Here is an 18064-nt window from a genome sequence, read left to right as displayed (position 1 = left end):
AGTAAGGTTTCCCTGTTTCCAAAACTGTACTGCAAAGCAAAGTACTGCATTAAAATGCCTACCTCTGTCTTCCATGAACTTGTACAACTGCTGAAGAAAGTTCTCTCGCTCTTCAGGAAACGGCTCTATTTCCTCCTGTGTAAAGCAACACATGCAAGAAAACTGTCACCATTTTGAGTTACAGTCCTTCATTAAGAAACATAAGGCAGTGATAATTTAGGTTTAAATGTTTAAGTTCGTTTCACTGCAGCCAGCAACGGGATATGGCACAGAGAGATACATGCTCTCAGAGCTATGCCACATGAAACCAAGTTTTATAAACTACAGTGTTTCAAAATATATAAAACATTGACTGTAAACATACATCGAAATTGGATTTTTGACTGATCACTGAAGTATCGTAAGTGATACCATAGATCAAGATGTGTTCTCAATTTCGTCCATCTATGCAGAAAGTCTGGGAGACAGCGCTATTAATGCTCAAGAGATTCTATCAGATATCTCAGCTCTATTTCTACTGCAGTTAAGTGACTCCTTGGCTCCTGGATAGACTACGTCACTTTCAGAGATGAAGTCAAAGAGCAAATGGTGCTTGCACTTTCTTAGGAGCTCTAATCCACTGCACTGGCAAACCGCAGCCAATGGCACTGCATGCGAACTGCCATGGGGCACCAGCTGAGCGTGCGCTGAGCAGGATCAATCCCAGAACTGAAATAACAATGGATATTTTGGAAGTTCAGTTCATTGCACTAATAAACCTTTGTATTAGATTTACTTAGATTAATAAACAGTGGAGTTTCATAACAAAGCACTATGGCTCACTTTATAACACCTCATAATTTCTTTTGGAAATGGGGCTTGCCACAACTAGTAGCAATAAGGTATCAATATATCAAATTCTGAAGAAATTCTGATGACTGAGCTACTGCAAAACAGTACACCAAATATGAGTTGATTAATTTTTAATACTACCTGTAGAGTTTCCAAAAACAACTAGCTATTCAGTAATCAAAACTAATATATTTTTCTTTAGTGTATTTGCATTCCATGTTTATTATTTCCATTCTTCAACAGCCTCCTTGTACTAAATATTAAAGCTTCACCTACCCTGAAGCAAGGGGAAAAAACATACTGTCCTTAAAATTATACTAAGACAGTTGAGAAAACAACAGAAACAGAATATCATTACTAAACAGAACTGGGAAAAACAAACACACACAAACAAAAACAAAAACAAACACCAAACCCTCCAATATCTACTTAAACCTTTTTAATAAAGAGATATACAGCTGAAAGTAAGGTCAGGAACAGCTGTAACTATCATCAAAGAGTAGGGTTTTTTCTTATTCTGTGCTTCCTCTTACCCATTAAATGCACTTGGCTATCAGAGCACACAGGCAAAAAAATTAAGAACCAGTATTCACGATACACTGAAACAGTTGCCCTTCAGGTATAATTATTAACAGAAATGCAATGAAAAGACTCCAGTCTTGCAAAGGCAATGCAAGAGGGAAGTCTCTGCAAGGGGCATTACATGATGGGCATCTGACACCCAGTGTACCAGCAGAGCTCAGAGCAGGCAGCTTTGATGGGCAAGGACAGGCTGGGTAGAGAACTGCAACCAATATACAAGAGATCCTTTTCACAGGGTAGTGGCACCAGAAATCAGCACATCTAGCCCAATTCCTCTCTGCAGCCCTGGATGTAGTACAGATAAAAGCCTAGTTAAGAACATTCATATTCCACAGGCCATGGAGAACAAATTACTTGGATGGAATAAAACTCCAAAAGTGCGTTAATTCTTCTTTTTTTTAATCTCCCACAGCAGGAAAGGACTTGTACCAGCATCTGCTGGATCATGGAAAATGAGCAGCTACTTGGGTTTCTCACGTTCCTCACCAACAAGAAAAATCTTGCCAAAAGACATTAGTCTCACAGAGAATTTAGGGGAGGGGTGACGGACGTCACTGAACAAAACCTTCAGGAAACCCAATGGAGTTCTGAAGAAGGAATGTACTTTTTTTAAATACAGGGGGAAATAAGGTAAAGGTGATGAAGAGGCTGAATAAAACACTCCTTTCTTACTATAGAGTCCAGTGCCTCAAGGGTACTCCTATGTCTCCAATGTGATAATTCACAGAGGTGCCAGAACAGCAAGCGAATGAATACTCCTTACGGATTTTTCCAGTAAAGAGCAAAGCAGCTTTTTAAGAAAGTGTGCTAACATGTAAAGCTTAGGACCCAGCATACCTCTGAACAGCATTTGCACTTTCTCAGAATGTCTACAGTCAGTATGTATTATAATATACTAATAGTATCTGTTAATAATCTCTTAATCCAGTTAGACAACAAGGTTTCCTGGATAATGGTTTGAAGGAGGCAGGTCACACTGTCACATTTGCTTATTTTCAAGTTAGATAATCAGAGTGCTAGCTGGTCACTCCACAGCCTCTACCGTATCTGTCTGTGCTACAAGATAAAATAAAGTGGCTTCTACATAGGATAATAAAATCCAGGAAAACAACAACATGTTTTTTTGCAACACAAAATCACTCAGTACTATAGCACAGCACTGGAAGAGAGGGTCTTTGACAACTCTTATACCTACCATTAGATTTCCTACAGTAAGGGAAGGCCATTTTCCAGCCTCTTCCATTAGGGGAAAGAAAACAAACCCAAGGTGGCAACTACTCTTATTAGAAGGTAAGCAGAGAGAGGATTTGCATGTCAGCTCTTATCTACATAGGATGGAAGCATGTACATAGATATGAGATACAGAAGAGCATCTATGTATCTACAGAATGGGGACAGAAGTATCTGGTTTTGACAACTGTGGTGCCATCTTTAAGAGCTCAGGTTTTCTGTTTTGTTTTGTTCTGGTTTACGGGTAGTAGGACCACATGGATGGCCTGTGGGCCATCAATGAGAACTTCTCATGTCCTGGGAAGCAGTAAAACAACCTGCAGGTTGATAAAGTCCCAAGAGCAGGCCAACAGATCCTATTTGGGAAGAGATGGTGTTTGATAACCAGGAGGTTATAGGCACAAAGCAACAAAAACAAAGAGCAGAAGTGCAGAAACTGCTCAAATATTGGTGGAGAGAAGACACACATACCACTGACCACCAAGGAGAGCAAGGAAGAAAACAGAAGTGGGGAAAAAAATTGTCTCTGTTTTAGAAACTTCCTAGTTCAACAAGTGACTGAAATCACTACTGGAAAAGATATTATCACAAGATGTGATACAGTAAATTCCAAAATATTTGTCTGAGATGAAATCTTTATGTCTAGCACATGGAAAGATTAGCTCAAACAATGTCACATGCAACTAAGAGGAACTCAGGAGAAGGTGTTGAAAGAGCACAAGGTCAAATGTTTACAAATGCTGTAGCTAAAGGCTCTGTATTTTTCTCTTACAAGTAGTGTGGGAGTGATCACTATATAAAAATGATGTGTCATTCTGCATAGACACAAACCCATCTACACGCACCACGTTCACAGCTGGACATGAGCCTGCTGAGAAGGTTCAGAAATTGTATGAGCCCAAGAACTATTCCTTGTGTCTCAAAAGACTAAGCAGAGCACTGCCCCTTGAAAACTTTTGATCAGAGCTGGATAATCTTCTGAGAGCTTAAAGAGGAGACAGAAAGAAATTACAAGCATGAAGAGGTGGCAAAGTCGTAACTTCACACTTTTGCAGTCTCACAACACATTTTCAAGAAATGAATGACTGAAAGATGAAACACTATCTTCTGGTATGCCAGAGCCACAGTATCCAGAGGATAGACTGAGAGAAGGACCGTAACAACCATTTAAGAACCAAACCAATTCAGTTTCTTCTTTACAATTCCTTTACTAATAGGAAATTAGCTCTGCTGTATTACTGACACTTGCTTAAAAATTAAGAGAACAGCTCTCAAACCTGGTGAGAGAAAAAGTGATTATGGCAGATACAGACTTAGAGTACCACAAGAAAGTACAGAGAAGTAAAAGGTTCAAAAGCCTCTCTTTCAGCCTCTCAGCCAGCTGTGAAATAGCTCTTTCCACTAATTTTCTTATTTTGTTATCTTCCTTTTTTTTCTGGACAGGAAGCTGGGAGTAAAGAACAGATGATTAGAAAACCAAGGATGAGGTGGAGACTCTATGCTTGCAGAACAAAAAAGAGAAGAAAGGTGGAAGTGGAGTGCATGGGCTAATGCCTTGATTGAAAGTTCTTCTGCATCTTCACTCAGGATAGCCAGAGAGACAGCTTGTAGTGGAGCAGTTCATCAGCAGACCAGGTGAAGAGTGAGATACTCAATAATGCCTATGTTAACAGTGTTGCTTGCCTATGTTAACAGGTTACATGACCCCTAAAGTTAAAGAGGCCTACTTAAATATATATGTCCCCAGTAATTTTTATCAGCTGTGTATCTATCTATGCCCTTTACTAACTTCACTTGCCTCTTCCTCACTGCTGTTATCTTCTTTTTCTTTTTCATCCTCTTCCTCTTCTTCAGCTTCACTGCTGGAGCTGTCTTCTTTCAATTCTGTTTTCCAGTTACTAGGAACAGTTCTGTTTTTACGGAACTCAAGTGCTTGGTCGAAAGCTGTAAAAGAACCAGCCTTTGTTAGCACTGCAGGAAGTATCAGTTTGCACAAATATTTCAATTAAAAAAACAGTCATGAGGGGTGATGGGGAAGAGGAGAAGAAGGAAAGACTACTAACTAACAATTCTACTCCAAAGAACCTCAACAACCACTCCATGTTGCCCATCCTTATTTGTCTTATCCAATCAAACTGGCCTAGTGTTCTCTGCACATTAAGGCTCTCAGAGCTATTACCAGTATTTTTACCATGTTAGTGTCTACAGACACAAACAAGGATCTGCATAGGGCATCTATGAAAATTTAATTGAGGAAATCCCATCCAACAGGTTTACTCTGCAGTTTGTATATATCAAAAAGGGAGGGCAAGGAGGGAGAAACAATGACAAGCTAATTCTAAGAGTTTCATTACACAAACTTAAACTTTCCAATGCATCCACAATTTCAGATTTTCAAAGTTCATAAAGGAAACTTACAACTATTAGGGGCACTACTGTGAGAATAATTCTCTAAAGTTCTAAAGTAAAAGGAAAAATATAATGTACAGAAACAATGTGTGCACGTTTGGCATGTCTACACTTATCATTGTAGTGTACTATACACAAGTCAGTGCAGAGCAGGTGGGGTGTTGTTTTGGGGGGTTTTGTTTAGTTAGGTTTCATTTGTTTAGAAAAAGTTGTTCTAAATTTCCTTAAGTGCTCTCCTTCAATATATTATTCTGTAACAAGAGATCCTATATTTTAGAATCTCTAAGACATGAACCAATCTGATACAGATTTAGTGCAATTCATGTAACTAAGCAAATACATACAAGTGTTTCTCACAGAAAGTTATTTTTACCTTGTTTTAACAAAGCATCAGGCTTTGGTGAAGTTTCACTGATTTCCCGGACATCTTTTCTTGGCACAGAAACGCTGGATAATTTAGAAAGTGTTAAAAAAATTAGAATACTTCAAAGCTAAACTAACTATACAATACAAAGCTACCACTAAGATGATAATACACTTATTAAATATACATAAGAAGTATATCTTGGAATTCTATAGGGTTAGTCTGGTACAGTATAAGTCAGTGAATTAAAACCAAAACTTTTACATTAAATTGATTAGACTATATGCATTCACTGCATACTAAAGAAAGCATGCTAATTCCACAAACAGGTTGTTTCTGGACTATCCCATATATGTAATAGTTTAAACCCTCACATTAATTTAACATTAATTTAAAACCTTATCTTGCTTAAAACATAAATTAGTATTACTTTAAAACTGTCAAAACTGAAAGAACAAAGCACTTTCTGATTTCTACTTTGTCTATACCCAAGGAAGCCAATCTGAATTGCAGCTCTGGAGCACTAGGGGGTGGGTATGTGCTTGTGTGCACACATCTTATGTGTGTTCCTTGGGTGATGTGCACTGATGCCTGAAAAACTATCAAATGGTAACGCAATACCCTAGACTTAGTAAGTAATTAAACTACAATGAAACTGTTAAATCTTTCAATATCCTTCCTGCAAAACATTCTGTTAAACTGAACCAAGCACAAAAAATAGCTGCAAGTTTTGAAACAAAAACTGAAACCTAGCAAAAGAATTCTATTGTTCTGAGTTTAAGAACACAAAGTTCTTTGTTTTCTTGCAAGTACCAGAGAGTCTGGTTTTCTGTGTTTCTCTGTCCTTTTTCCTACTTTGCACAGCATTACAGCTCTTTGCAAGGAGCACGATAAGATGCAGTTGCAGTCCAGACTGAGATAAACATATGCCTTACTACCTTCAAACAAGAAAGAGGATTTCTGTGTGCATGTGGTGTACGTGCAGGCATGCACACATCCCCACCGACCCTTCTGGAGCTGGATAAGCTTACAGCCACATCCCTGAAAAGCACTGCTCGATTCCAACAGCAGCACGAAAGAGTTTCAGGCCATTCTTGAAGTCACATCATACTGCTGTGTTTGCCACAATTTTAACAATGAAACAAAGATAGACTTATGCATCCCATTATTTATAATGATGAAGTTCAAGACTAATTTCATTGCCATGTAGGCTGTTAACAGTTTTTTAAACATTAGAGAAATCTTGGCAGGAACTTACTGAGCTTACTGATGTTATTAATACTTTACCCAACACATCTCACACTACATTTCACTTGAGGTATAAATTTTGTTCAATTATCAAACTCTACATTCCTACTCACAATTTGCCATCCTTGAATGAGCGAACAAGAATATTGTCTTTTTTCACCGCAATATCATCACTACAATCTGGACAAACCACCTGCAAAGATATCACAATTGCAAAGTTTAGAGAGAAAAAGCTAAAATAGTAATAGTAAATACCAGTGCTTCTCTAAAAGCCTTTGTGCTCATTTCTTGTGGGCAACCCTGAGATGAGAGCAAGTGAGATCCCTCAAAACACAGGAGTGATGATGACCTTCTGAAATTACTGAATGCATGAGGTCATGCTCGCTCCCAGAGGGAAACTGACGGCTGCTGCCAAAACCATAAGAACAGCATCCTGACAAAATGTCAATCTGTCATGGCTCTACAGCTTATTCTACTTCTCATCCTAAAAGGACAGAAATTTCACCAGGTGCTGCCACCTGACTTAGAGACTTCTTCTGAAAACTTCTGGAATTGGCAACAATTTGATCACACACAGTGTCAAAACCAAAAACTAATAGGATTTATGAAACTCAATTTTATGAGCGAAGACTTATAAGTAATTTGCCTAGGAGAGAAGAGCACCTCAAGTACAAGTACTATGATAGGTTCTTTAATTCAAGAAGTGGACTAATCAAATCTAGCACTGAGACAACATATTAATTATTTGTTGCAATTTTAAAAACTATTTAAGTTTTGTTAAACCAGTATACAAGTCACTAATAAAAAAGCCCCAAGAATTTAATAAAAAAAGAAATATAAATATATATATATATTGAATTGCCAGAGATATAAAACAGAAAAGCAACCCCTCTCCATCACTCATCTGATGTCTCATAATGTGCACAGCTCTCTGAAAGTTATGAAAATTCTGGCTGCTACAAACCCTCGAGAAGCAGCAAATGACTGTAGCCCTAAGTTAGCCCACGTAAATACCTCTTCTCTCTTATACCAACTTCTGCCTTTCAGTCCTAATTTTTCACCAAATACAAAGATTCTAAGCAGCAAAAGTTATTTTTTTCCCCTCCTTACATAGGTCACCACCTATGCAGCATTTTAGGAGCTAAAGTCAAAAGCTCCAAGTGATCTGGAAGTAGACTTACATATCACAAAATATAGGCTAAATGTGCTCCTCAAGACAAATAAAATTTAACAGACCAAGTTCCAATATTCAATGCATTCTATGGTCTACAAAAAAAAATTTTAGAAAATGACAGCTTTCTAGCTGAAATTAAGCTTGAGATATAGTTTGCAATGCCAGGGTAAAAGACAATGATTATCTATTTTAAACTGACAAATGCAAACTCCTAGCTCTTTAAAGACAGAGAAAGGCTCTTCAGGCTTTAGCTACTGGTTTTCTAGAAGCATCAAGATCTTAGTAGTCAGAAATCCATTCAGAGGTTGGAAAACAGCTTACCATAACCTCATCTAGTGCCTTTACATCAAGCAACATAGCCTCAATTTTGCCTGAATTAAGTTCTCAATTTCCTTGCAAAACAAACTCCACTGGAGTCATAGGAGGATGAAAGAGCTGATCCTATGTAAACTCAATTTTCTGAAAACGCTGCAGGCAGATTTCCTCACTGCACCTTTCAAAAGCCTTTAAGTACACATTAAAACTAAGCAACGCTATAAGGCTTACTAAATCACACTCTTTGACATAAGGAGCAACTGTCAGACCCTTTTACAATTCCAGTTAGTCACTGTACTTACCCCTTCCCCACAGAACTAACAACAACAAGCCAACAAACAAACAAAAACCCCACCAACCCAAAAACGTACGCAGGATTAAAACTATGTAGTCAATCACTGGGCCCTCAGAATAATTTTTACCAAATTTAGACTTCTACAGTTTTAAATTTGTAAGTGATAATCTATCTGATTATAAGCCTGATATCCAAAGTACTTGGTTTCCACTACTAATGTTAATTATTACTTGTTGTAAAGGTTTAGACTGATCTCTGAACTTGTTTTCACATAATAAACTGCATAATGTCCTCTGTGCTTATACACAAAGTATCAGTACATAGTATCACTAATAGGAAATAATGCTGAGATACACATTCTTCAGCACCTTAAATCTGAATTTTCATTACATTATTCATGTAATTACCATAATACAAAGTTAATGCAAAATCTATCAGTAATAAGGTAGAGATTACTTTGTTGATACAGTAACCTGCTTAAAAGGTAAAAAACCCAAGAGGCACAGCTACTGGGGAGGGGATTATAACAAAGAAAACCAAGCCAAACCAAAAAAGGCAGCTATTTGAGGTATAAATCTATCCTTTGGCACAGCTTTTCTGGTTAAATGCAGTACGATGTTTGTTTGCAGAGGTATAAACCTGATTACTGAAATAAGAGTTAATCTAGGATAAGCTATTTCAGAGTTAACAAGCTTCACCCTCAAACTTTATCCCCCTACTGCTTTTCATTTGTTCCAGGAAGCTTTCCATGAAGAAGCAGCTATTCCAATCTTCAAAAGAAAGCCAAAGAAATAACTGTGTATCTTTGCAGCAGAACCAACAATTCAGCTCCTCTTTCAGGTCTGTCCCAGGGCTGTCCTGAGCAGCATTACAGGAGTCACAAGCAAGCCCAACCCCTCTCAGACAGCACACCATGGAAACTGCTGTCATGGCCATGACCAGAAAGGCAAACCCAGCAGTGTGACATAAAACTGCTCAAGCCAGTTCCACTGACCACTCCTGAGTGAACTGTGAGGCAGGTGACACTGCAACATCTTGATGACAGCTTTCAGCAAAAAAAGAAATCTCAATTTCTCGTTTATCACCGGAAACTTCTCTTAAAGCTCTCGGTGTAAACATGGTATCTCCTTGCTGTACATTCTGCCCTCTCCCTTGTAAAAAAGACTTCAGTGACTCCTTCTCTTCTACAAACTTCCCCGAAAGAATTCCTACTGGAAAGCTGCTGGACTGCATTACAAGACACAGCAGGTGACAAGCAGAAAGCTGCAATTGAGAGCAATTGCACATACTACAAGTTCAACGTTACTGTATGGCATCGTTTCAAAAGCAGAGCACAAGTCTCCCTGAAATTAAATAAACGTGTTAAGCTTTCATTGCCAGGGAAGAATTAAACAAATATTTACAATTAAAAATAAAATAAAAATTACAAAGCATGGTACTAGAAGGTACCACATATAGAAATATAATAATTTCCAACTATATCAATCAGTGAGTCTACATGCAATCACAACTAGACCAGCTGTGATATTTCTTTAGAAATTTGTTTCTTGAAAAGTGTCTTTCAGACAGAGTAAAGGAAGAAAAAAAATACTGGTACCAAAAGGCTACAATTTAACTTTAAAGTAAATTTATTGTCAATTTTCTACTATCTACCCTAGTGACCAAGAAAACAAATTGATTATCCAATGTGTTTACACTGAATGTTGAAAAATCATGTCTGTGTAATCACTAAATTTCCCTTCCCTCAGTACTTTTTATTTCCTTCCTTGATAAAACTCAGTAATTTGGAAAATTGACATGCAATAGCCTAGGAAAAAAGCCCTGAAATTCTAGTCCAATAGTACTGAACACGCTGCTGAGCTAGAATTAGGTCAACAAGCTCTGGCTGTTTGGAAAAACTACAGCCACGCTAGCAATCCCTTTTTTTTAACAAACATCTAGATGTATTTCCTTTGACTGTTATTGTACAGTCCAATTTGAAAAAACATACTAAGTTCTAATAAAAAACACCAAAATGAAAAAAACTCCACACTTTTCTTTGACGCCCAGAAAATGCTGTACAAAATTATAATAAAGATGAAACTCTTACCAAGGCTGGAAACCACAGAGCTTTCTTTTTATCCACACTGAAGCAGTCCACACACACAACTTTTCCTAGTAGCTCATCACTTTGTTTCCTATCATCTTCATCTTCATCGCTGGAAGAGGATGAAGATTCTTCTTCAGGACTAAAAAACAGAAAAAGACTTAAAAGTCAACTATTCAAAACTTGCTTATTATAATTACAGGATATTCAAAGCTAATTATCAGAGGCATAAATAATACTGACTTGAATTGCCTATTAGGTGTTTTCCCATAAAAATGAATAAAGTATTTAAGTATATTATAGTAACAATCCAAACATTACAAACTCAGAAATGCACATTTACTAGTAATACATGTAAAATCCAAACAGAACACCACCATGCAGCTGTATGGAGGAAGAGAAATGCATTGTCAGGGTACTGAAAACGAAACCATTCTACCCTAGATAAACGCTGTTTAAAAATACTTTTGCAGTTGTAGTTTTGCACCAATGTTAAGCTGAACTGTTTTGGTTTTCCCTCTTCATTTCTCTATGCTTTTATTTTAACAAGTACACAGAATGGAAAGCTATTTTGAGAGAGGACAAATCTCTGAAGAAGAAACATCAGATACAAAAATGAATCATAAAGAGAAACTCTATTTATCCTTAAACAGTTCTTTAAAGATGTGCAGTGAAGCATTTCTATGACTGTTCCAATTTCACATTGAATGAAGTGTTGGAATATAAGCAGATGGGCCAAGGTGCAAATGCATTTTCATTTAAAAGGGTTCTGGCTCATTGTTTTGACTGTTCAAGTACAAAGTTGCACCTGGTTTTAACCATATGAGGAGTCTAAAATACAAACTAGTCAAACTAAAATTACTTGTAACCAAAAAACCCCCAAACCCTCTCTTAATGCTATGTATCTGTTCTTAATAGTAACTTCAAAGGTTAATCCTCAGAAAATATACAGCATCTTCGATGAGCAAACCACCATTACTTTAAAAGCTATCTTCCATTTGTCACATAACTGCTTTTGAGTACAAAATTCAGTATTAACAAAAAGCTCACAGTTACCATTTGTGTAACAGAAGGCAACTGATGTACAGCTTAAGGAGAACTTCCTTTTCTCCACCTTAAATTTATGTTATTTCTAGTGATGATAATTGTTTTGGTTTAGCATTGCTTTGGTTTAACTTTTTCTCTGAACTTTTTTTTTTTTTTTTTTAAAGTAATGGTTTCTTTTAGAATATGAGAGTCTTTCAGGCTGTTTTCTGGGGCTCAAGAATCTCTTGTAGGAAGAGAAAGAAGTCAAAGACTAAAGAGAATGCCAGAACTATTTGGGAGAGACTACTTCCTAACTCAAATTGCACAGATACTGGCATAAGTGTCTTTAAACTCAGTTAACTCAGTATTAACTATAAGATAAAGATAGGTGTGTTGATTCTGACATAATAATGTCCTGTACAACCCAGTCAAAGACACCAAGGATACTACAATCACATTTTCTGTGATAATGCCAGATTTTTCAGTTTTTTCCTTCACTACCTCACAAATTAGTAATTCAACCATTGTCTGAGTAAATTTACAGCTCTTCTACATATACAGGGCAACATTCATTTCAAGTTACTAAAAAGTGCAAAAAGGTAACCCAAGCATGAAAACCACTACACCTTAAAATTTTAAGCAAACAAGTAAAAAATAACCCATATAAATACACACACACACAAAAGCCTCACAACCCACCCACAAACAACGAAGAATAGGCACTGGACTACATAACACTGGTTTATCCAGACCACAGCTACCAAGAACTTTGCCACCTAAGAAATCTTGACCTTTGCTTTTATATCAGTAAGCTTTGTTGCAAACTATACTACAAGCAGTGGGAAGAAACTGTTGTACAGGAAGTTCCACCTGGGTATGAGGAAGAACTTCTTCACTGCTCAGGTGACCGAGCACTGGAGCAGATTGTCCAGAAAGGTTGGAGTCTCCCTCACTGGAGATGTTCAAGAACCTCCTGGCCTCAATCCTGTGCCAGGCACTCTGGGATGACCCTGCTTGAGCAGGGAGCTTGGAGCAGATGCCCCACTGTGGTCCTCTCCAACTTGACCATTCTGTAATTCAGTAATACTGTTTATCTATTTCTAAAAGCCCTTCGGAGACCCTGTACTGAGAAACCAAAGGTCTACAGGAGGATTCTGGGACCTTCTACAAAGACTTTCTATCAGCTGGACAAAGACTGCATTGTAATTATTTTGCTTGAGTTCAACACATTCACAACACTACAGAGACGTCTGTCAGTATCATTTAACATCACAGTTCCATTTGGGATGCCACCTTTTTTTTTTTTTTTTAACCAAGCAAAAGCTCTTGCCTATACCTGGTACTATTTTAAATATTGATCATATGAAGATTTGAAATACCTGCATGCAACAATAGACATGAACCTGACTTTCAAACTGAGTGCTGAACAACACTTTTCATCCAGTCTCCTTTTTTTTTTTAAAAAGAGAAGCCCAAACATATAAATAATAAAACTTGACACACACTGAAACCTTCAGAATTGATTAGACACAGCACAGATATAAAAATATTTAACTTACATATGATTGGATCTCCTTCCCCTGTTTGTTTTCTTTCCTATAACAGGAGTCCCAAAGTGTTCAGGATTGGTGAGTGGAAGCTGATCTAAAGTCTGTTGAAATGAAAAAATACATATGCATATACATAAGAAAAACCTGGCATAAGTTATTCTCCAAACCACCTGCTTTGCTGAAGCAATTTTTGTCAATAGAGACTTTCTCATTACAAAAGAAATATAGAAGTACATCATACATGTCATGCTTAGATTTTAAAAAAGGAATGTGCTTTGTTTTGCAGGTTTTTTTCAATACTTTCATTGCACCTCTGAATAATTAACTTTTGTCAAACACACACAGACAATTCTTCCCAGAAGTCCTGCCTTTGGACCATCAAAACACAGAGAAGTAAGTATCAGGTTTTCTGCTCACCTGGCATATTCCATCTCTACCAGACTGATTTTCTGCCTATCCTATCATTAGACTAAATACTTAATCATCTACTTAAAAACGAACAAAGGCCCCCTTTGAAATGAAACAGCAAGATCACCAAACAGCAGCAAACTTGACAATTTAATTGTATTTCTTTTTTTGTTAGCAATTCATACTTTGATATGTGAGAGAGATTCTAAAACAATTTTAAAGAGGCTGCTACAATGATGATTGAGAGGGTGCTAATTGATGCTTTATCAGCATCAAAACAAAAAAGAAGGGAGAGGAAGAACTTTCCCTCTCCAGGAAGAATCCTGCAACAGAAGGAATTCACGGACATGCAGTTTCCTCTATCCTTAAGCCTGCTGTTACCTGTTTAAATGATAAGCACTCCAGATTCGAAGGCTTCTGGTGCACAGTAATTTTTTGTACAGCCACCTATTGTTGTTCTTTGAAAGAAGGCAGAAAGACCTTCCAAATTAAATATAGTCCTCTGACTTCAACTTCTTTGTCATGTATGCATTTTTCAATGTGTAACATCGACAAGCATCTCAAAAGTATTCTTTCTCAAAGAGAACTGACTCAGGGACAATAAACTGGCTTTTAGAATCTAAAAATAAATGCATGACTACTTCTGAGGGTGGTGGACATCCTAAAAGATTCTACACAACACACCTGGGAAGCAATATCAGAACAAGACAACTGTGGGGCACTGGCCTAATTACAAAAGAACTTTGAGATGCTATTTTCCCTGGTGAGTAGCTGTGTAATCACAAGGTAATTAATAGAAATGTATAACATGTTTCATTCAGAGCTGGTGACAGTGAATTGCAAATCAGTGACTTCTGGCAAAACATCAAAAGTTTAGATGATAAAAAAGATTATAAAATAAGAAGTACCAGTCATCTGAATGTAAGGTTTCTATGGAATCTGACAAAGTAATCCGAATTACTCTCATTCAGCCCAACAGGTCACAAAGTATAAGTATGTACACCAAAATTTTCAACTCATGTACTCTAAGGTAAAAATTTAACTGAAAAACTCCTGAAACATTATTAAAATAGTATTTATGGAACAGAAGAAATTCTAATCTTCAGTTGTGCTGATCATTGATAGCAATGAACTAATTGAAGGAATACCATAATGTTTAAAATTATAGCATTTCTGTCTGAATCTAAATTTAGGTATCTAATTAGGCTCCTACCTTTTACATATGTTTAATCCTGATTTAGAATTCTAGAAGATACCTGAACCTTCACAAGAATGCAGCATGCAAACAACAAATTCAGCTGACTGCAATAACAGCACACTTATGTAGAGCAAAAAAACCAGTCTTCAGGAGCTGTCCAATAAACAAACATGTTTACATAAATCTGCCCATCCGTCCAGATTGTCTTACATAATATGAAAGAATAACCCTCATTCTGGAATTCCAGTTATTTGGAGTGTGCTACAAATGTTTGCACACTTTAATGTGCAAATCACCTCTAAAACATGAGCCAGCTTCAAATCCTGGAGGCTATTGTCAAATAAACAAGTAACAGCAACTTATTATTGGCCATTTAAAAGAAAAGTATTTATGTTTCATCAACTACTACAAATTGGGTTTGACCATCAAAAATGCATCAGAACTTTATTATGTGGAAACATGTACATTAGTCTGTTATGTTATAAATTATATGACTTCTCATGTTACAAGTATACTGTGGGTTTTTTGTGACTAATACTTACAGATAATTTTTTATACAATGTAAAATAGTTGTGTGATCGCAGGGTTTTTGTGTGACCTACAATCTACAAATTATAAATAATATAATGCTGATTTTTTTTAACTTTAAGTTTGGTGAAACCTAACTGTATATCTTGTTTTTATGCCACACCCTGTGGACTGCACTTTGCATAACCCCCATTTTTAGTAGCATGGGTACACATAACATACTAAAACTGAGGTAATAAAAGTATCACTTTAAAATATTTCTAAATAAAAAGTTGTAATATAAAAACCCTTCAATTACCTCACTCTCAGCAAAATGTCTTTCTCCTTTTAAACACAGGGAAGAGCGTCTCAGAGTCTTCTCATCACCATCATCAAATACTGTCACCAGATAAGAAGTGAGGAAAGAAAACATTTAACTCAGGATATTAATATGCAATTAATTTACATGTCAGAAAGAATGAGATATACATTCCTGTAGGCAACCCTTAGAAGAAATCCATGCCCAGATAATGCTGCAGATCCAGTAAAGCATTTCTCATACTGACCAAATACAAATACATAAACTGCTCTCTCACCATCGCGACTTTACACTTGCATACCTTGAGTAATTCAGTAATTGAGCAGACAATTCATGGTGCCATGAAATTAAATTCAACACACTACTATTCAAAAACTATTGTTTCCAACATTCTAAAACTATTTTTGTAACATTTACAATTTTTAAAGAAATTAATTACATAACTCCTGTGAGTTTGAAGTGGAAGCTCTGCTTACCATGGAGAAACATAAATGGGTATTTACAGAAAGAAGCTGCAATTTCACGTTGTATGGAAGTTCAATGTCTTTCCCTACTGACTTCATGCAGCTACACTACAGAACAAGAGTGATACCATCCTAAGGAAGATGACAACAGTCAAAGTGCTGACAATCATCAAAACCAGCTCGACTGACAGACCTATGCAGCTCCCAGTTTCTAAACTTTTTGCTATCTCTGCTACCACTAGAAACAACTGGAAACAAGTTCATAATACAGTTCATTCAGCTCCACACATTATCCTTTAGAATCCTGACATGCACTGCATACATTTAAGGTGGGGTCTTCAGAACGTGATTAACTGGTCATATAAAAAGTAAGCTTTTGTCAAGTCTTTTGGAGGTAGTTAGTTAACAGATGAAAATCTGGTGACAAATTTTAACTCTTAGGTTTTGCACTAAGAGTTCAGTGAGAATATCTCTCTTCTCTCTCGAGCAGTGATAATAACTATATTCTTGCTCCCACACAGCAATGACCTTGAAGACTTTTGTGGGCACAAAAACAACCCCAAGATAACATTAAAATATTACATTAAAAAAAAAGTTTCAGCAACTTCTTAACACGTCTCTTTCACCTTCATTTAAACATCTTCTTCTTTCCATCAACAGATCAAAATAACAGTGTTAGAAGAATAGCTGTCAACCAGCAAGATCAGAGAGATTAATTTTAGCCATTTCTGGCTTTCAGATGGAGGGTGCTCTACTCTTCAACGTTTATTAACTCAAAAATATACAAAAAGCAACAAGGCACATCAAAATTCTTGACTAATATTTACTTGATATTAAAGAACCTTTTATCTAGTTCAGAGAATTTTTCACCCCCATATAAAACTGAGTACTCTTGATGAAGAAACTTCGCCCTGTAGCTACAATTCCCCAGTTTGCATTATAGACTATAGTAATTGTTGAACACTGTTCAATTGTGATAAAGTATTAGTTAGAGATGCACATCTGTCACTTCAACACTTGCTGAGAAGTATCAATTACAAGAACTGCACACAAACCACATAGATTTGGAACTGCATCTCCAATGGTCAACACATAATTAAGCCCCCCTTTGTTTAAGTGAAGTAGTAGTCAGCAGGTTCCTAATCCAGTTTGTGTTAATTAACAAAACAATCTCCTTACATAATGAGAGATAAAAAAATCTATCCACTTCAAGAGATAAGCTGACTACAGCAGAGGTAAACCTATTCAGAGCTAGGCAGGTAGCCACATAATGTGTCCTATGTGGTAATCTGCTTGTGGCCTCTTCCCTGCCAGAGGGAATCTTAATCTTGTTCCATAACATGAATACTTTCAGAGGAAAAGCTTGACTTCCCTGAAAGACTTATGTGGCCAGCACGGCACATATGGCTTAATGAGTGTGACATTCTGATCTGCTGGAACATCCTGAAAACCATCTACTGAGCAGGCATCAGGAGTGTAATGTTATTAAAATCACATATTCTGAAACTGCAAGAGAAAAGCCAGGGAAGAGACAACTTAATGCAATGAAAACCACTCTGAATTCTGTGAAAAAGCATTGTAATGATAAAAAAGTGCAGAAGGGGATAAGACTACTTTTGAACATGCATAGCTCTGTATTTTTAGTAAAGCAAATGATTCTGCAATTTTCTTCCCCCCCTCCTAGTAAACACAGACTCCAAGAGACATTTATATGAATAACAAAACAGTATCTAGTTACCAGGACTTAAATATCTTGAGTTCTTTGAGGATTTTTTACAGGGCAGGCAAAATTAAGGGCACTTAAGTATGTATGTATGCATGTATGTGCATATATATATATTTTTTTTACATGTATGTCTATTATATTTACAAGTTTATGCATATAAATACATACATCTCTACACATAGTGCTATAGTAATTTTAAAAGACTACACTAGTTGGATTTTTAAAAACTTTTATTTAGTTTTTCTTGTTCCTTGGTAGGAAAACAGCAGCACTAAAAAAGACATGTAAGCAAATTGATGTACAATTTCTATTCAGACAACACCTTAAGAATA

The 18064-nt window shown here is 36.6% G+C and overlaps 1 protein-coding gene across 6 annotated transcripts in view; it reads right to left on the bottom strand.

Annotated features, from left to right (window-relative positions):
- ARID4B (AT-rich interaction domain 4B) overlaps positions 1-18064 on the bottom strand; it is an 87532-nt gene that overhangs the window by 32189 nt on the left and 37279 nt on the right. For 4 of the 6 annotated variants that reach the window (XM_063390449.1, XM_063390454.1, XM_063390451.1 and 1 more), the window contains exons 6-12: positions 15543-15622; positions 13120-13211; positions 10538-10676; positions 6778-6857; positions 5426-5499; positions 4433-4587; positions 63-135 (exon numbers count right to left, since the gene is read on the bottom strand). In XM_063390449.1, coding sequence (XP_063246519.1) covers positions 63-135; positions 4433-4587; positions 5426-5499; positions 6778-6857; positions 10538-10676; positions 13120-13211; positions 15543-15622 — 693 coding nt within the window. The remainder of the gene's footprint in view (positions 1-62; positions 136-4432; positions 4588-5425; positions 5500-6777; positions 6858-10537; positions 10677-13119; positions 13212-15542; positions 15623-18064) is intronic. The other 2 variants (XM_063390452.1, XM_063390455.1) reach the window with 1 other exon arrangement.

Source organism: Prinia subflava, chromosome 2 (assembly GCF_021018805.1).
Source record: "Prinia subflava isolate CZ2003 ecotype Zambia chromosome 2, Cam_Psub_1.2, whole genome shotgun sequence".
NCBI classification, from domain to species: Eukaryota; Metazoa; Chordata; class Aves; order Passeriformes; family Cisticolidae; genus Prinia; species Prinia subflava.
Note: the sequence above shows the minus strand (reverse complement) of the source record. Positions and strands in the feature narration are given on the sequence as shown.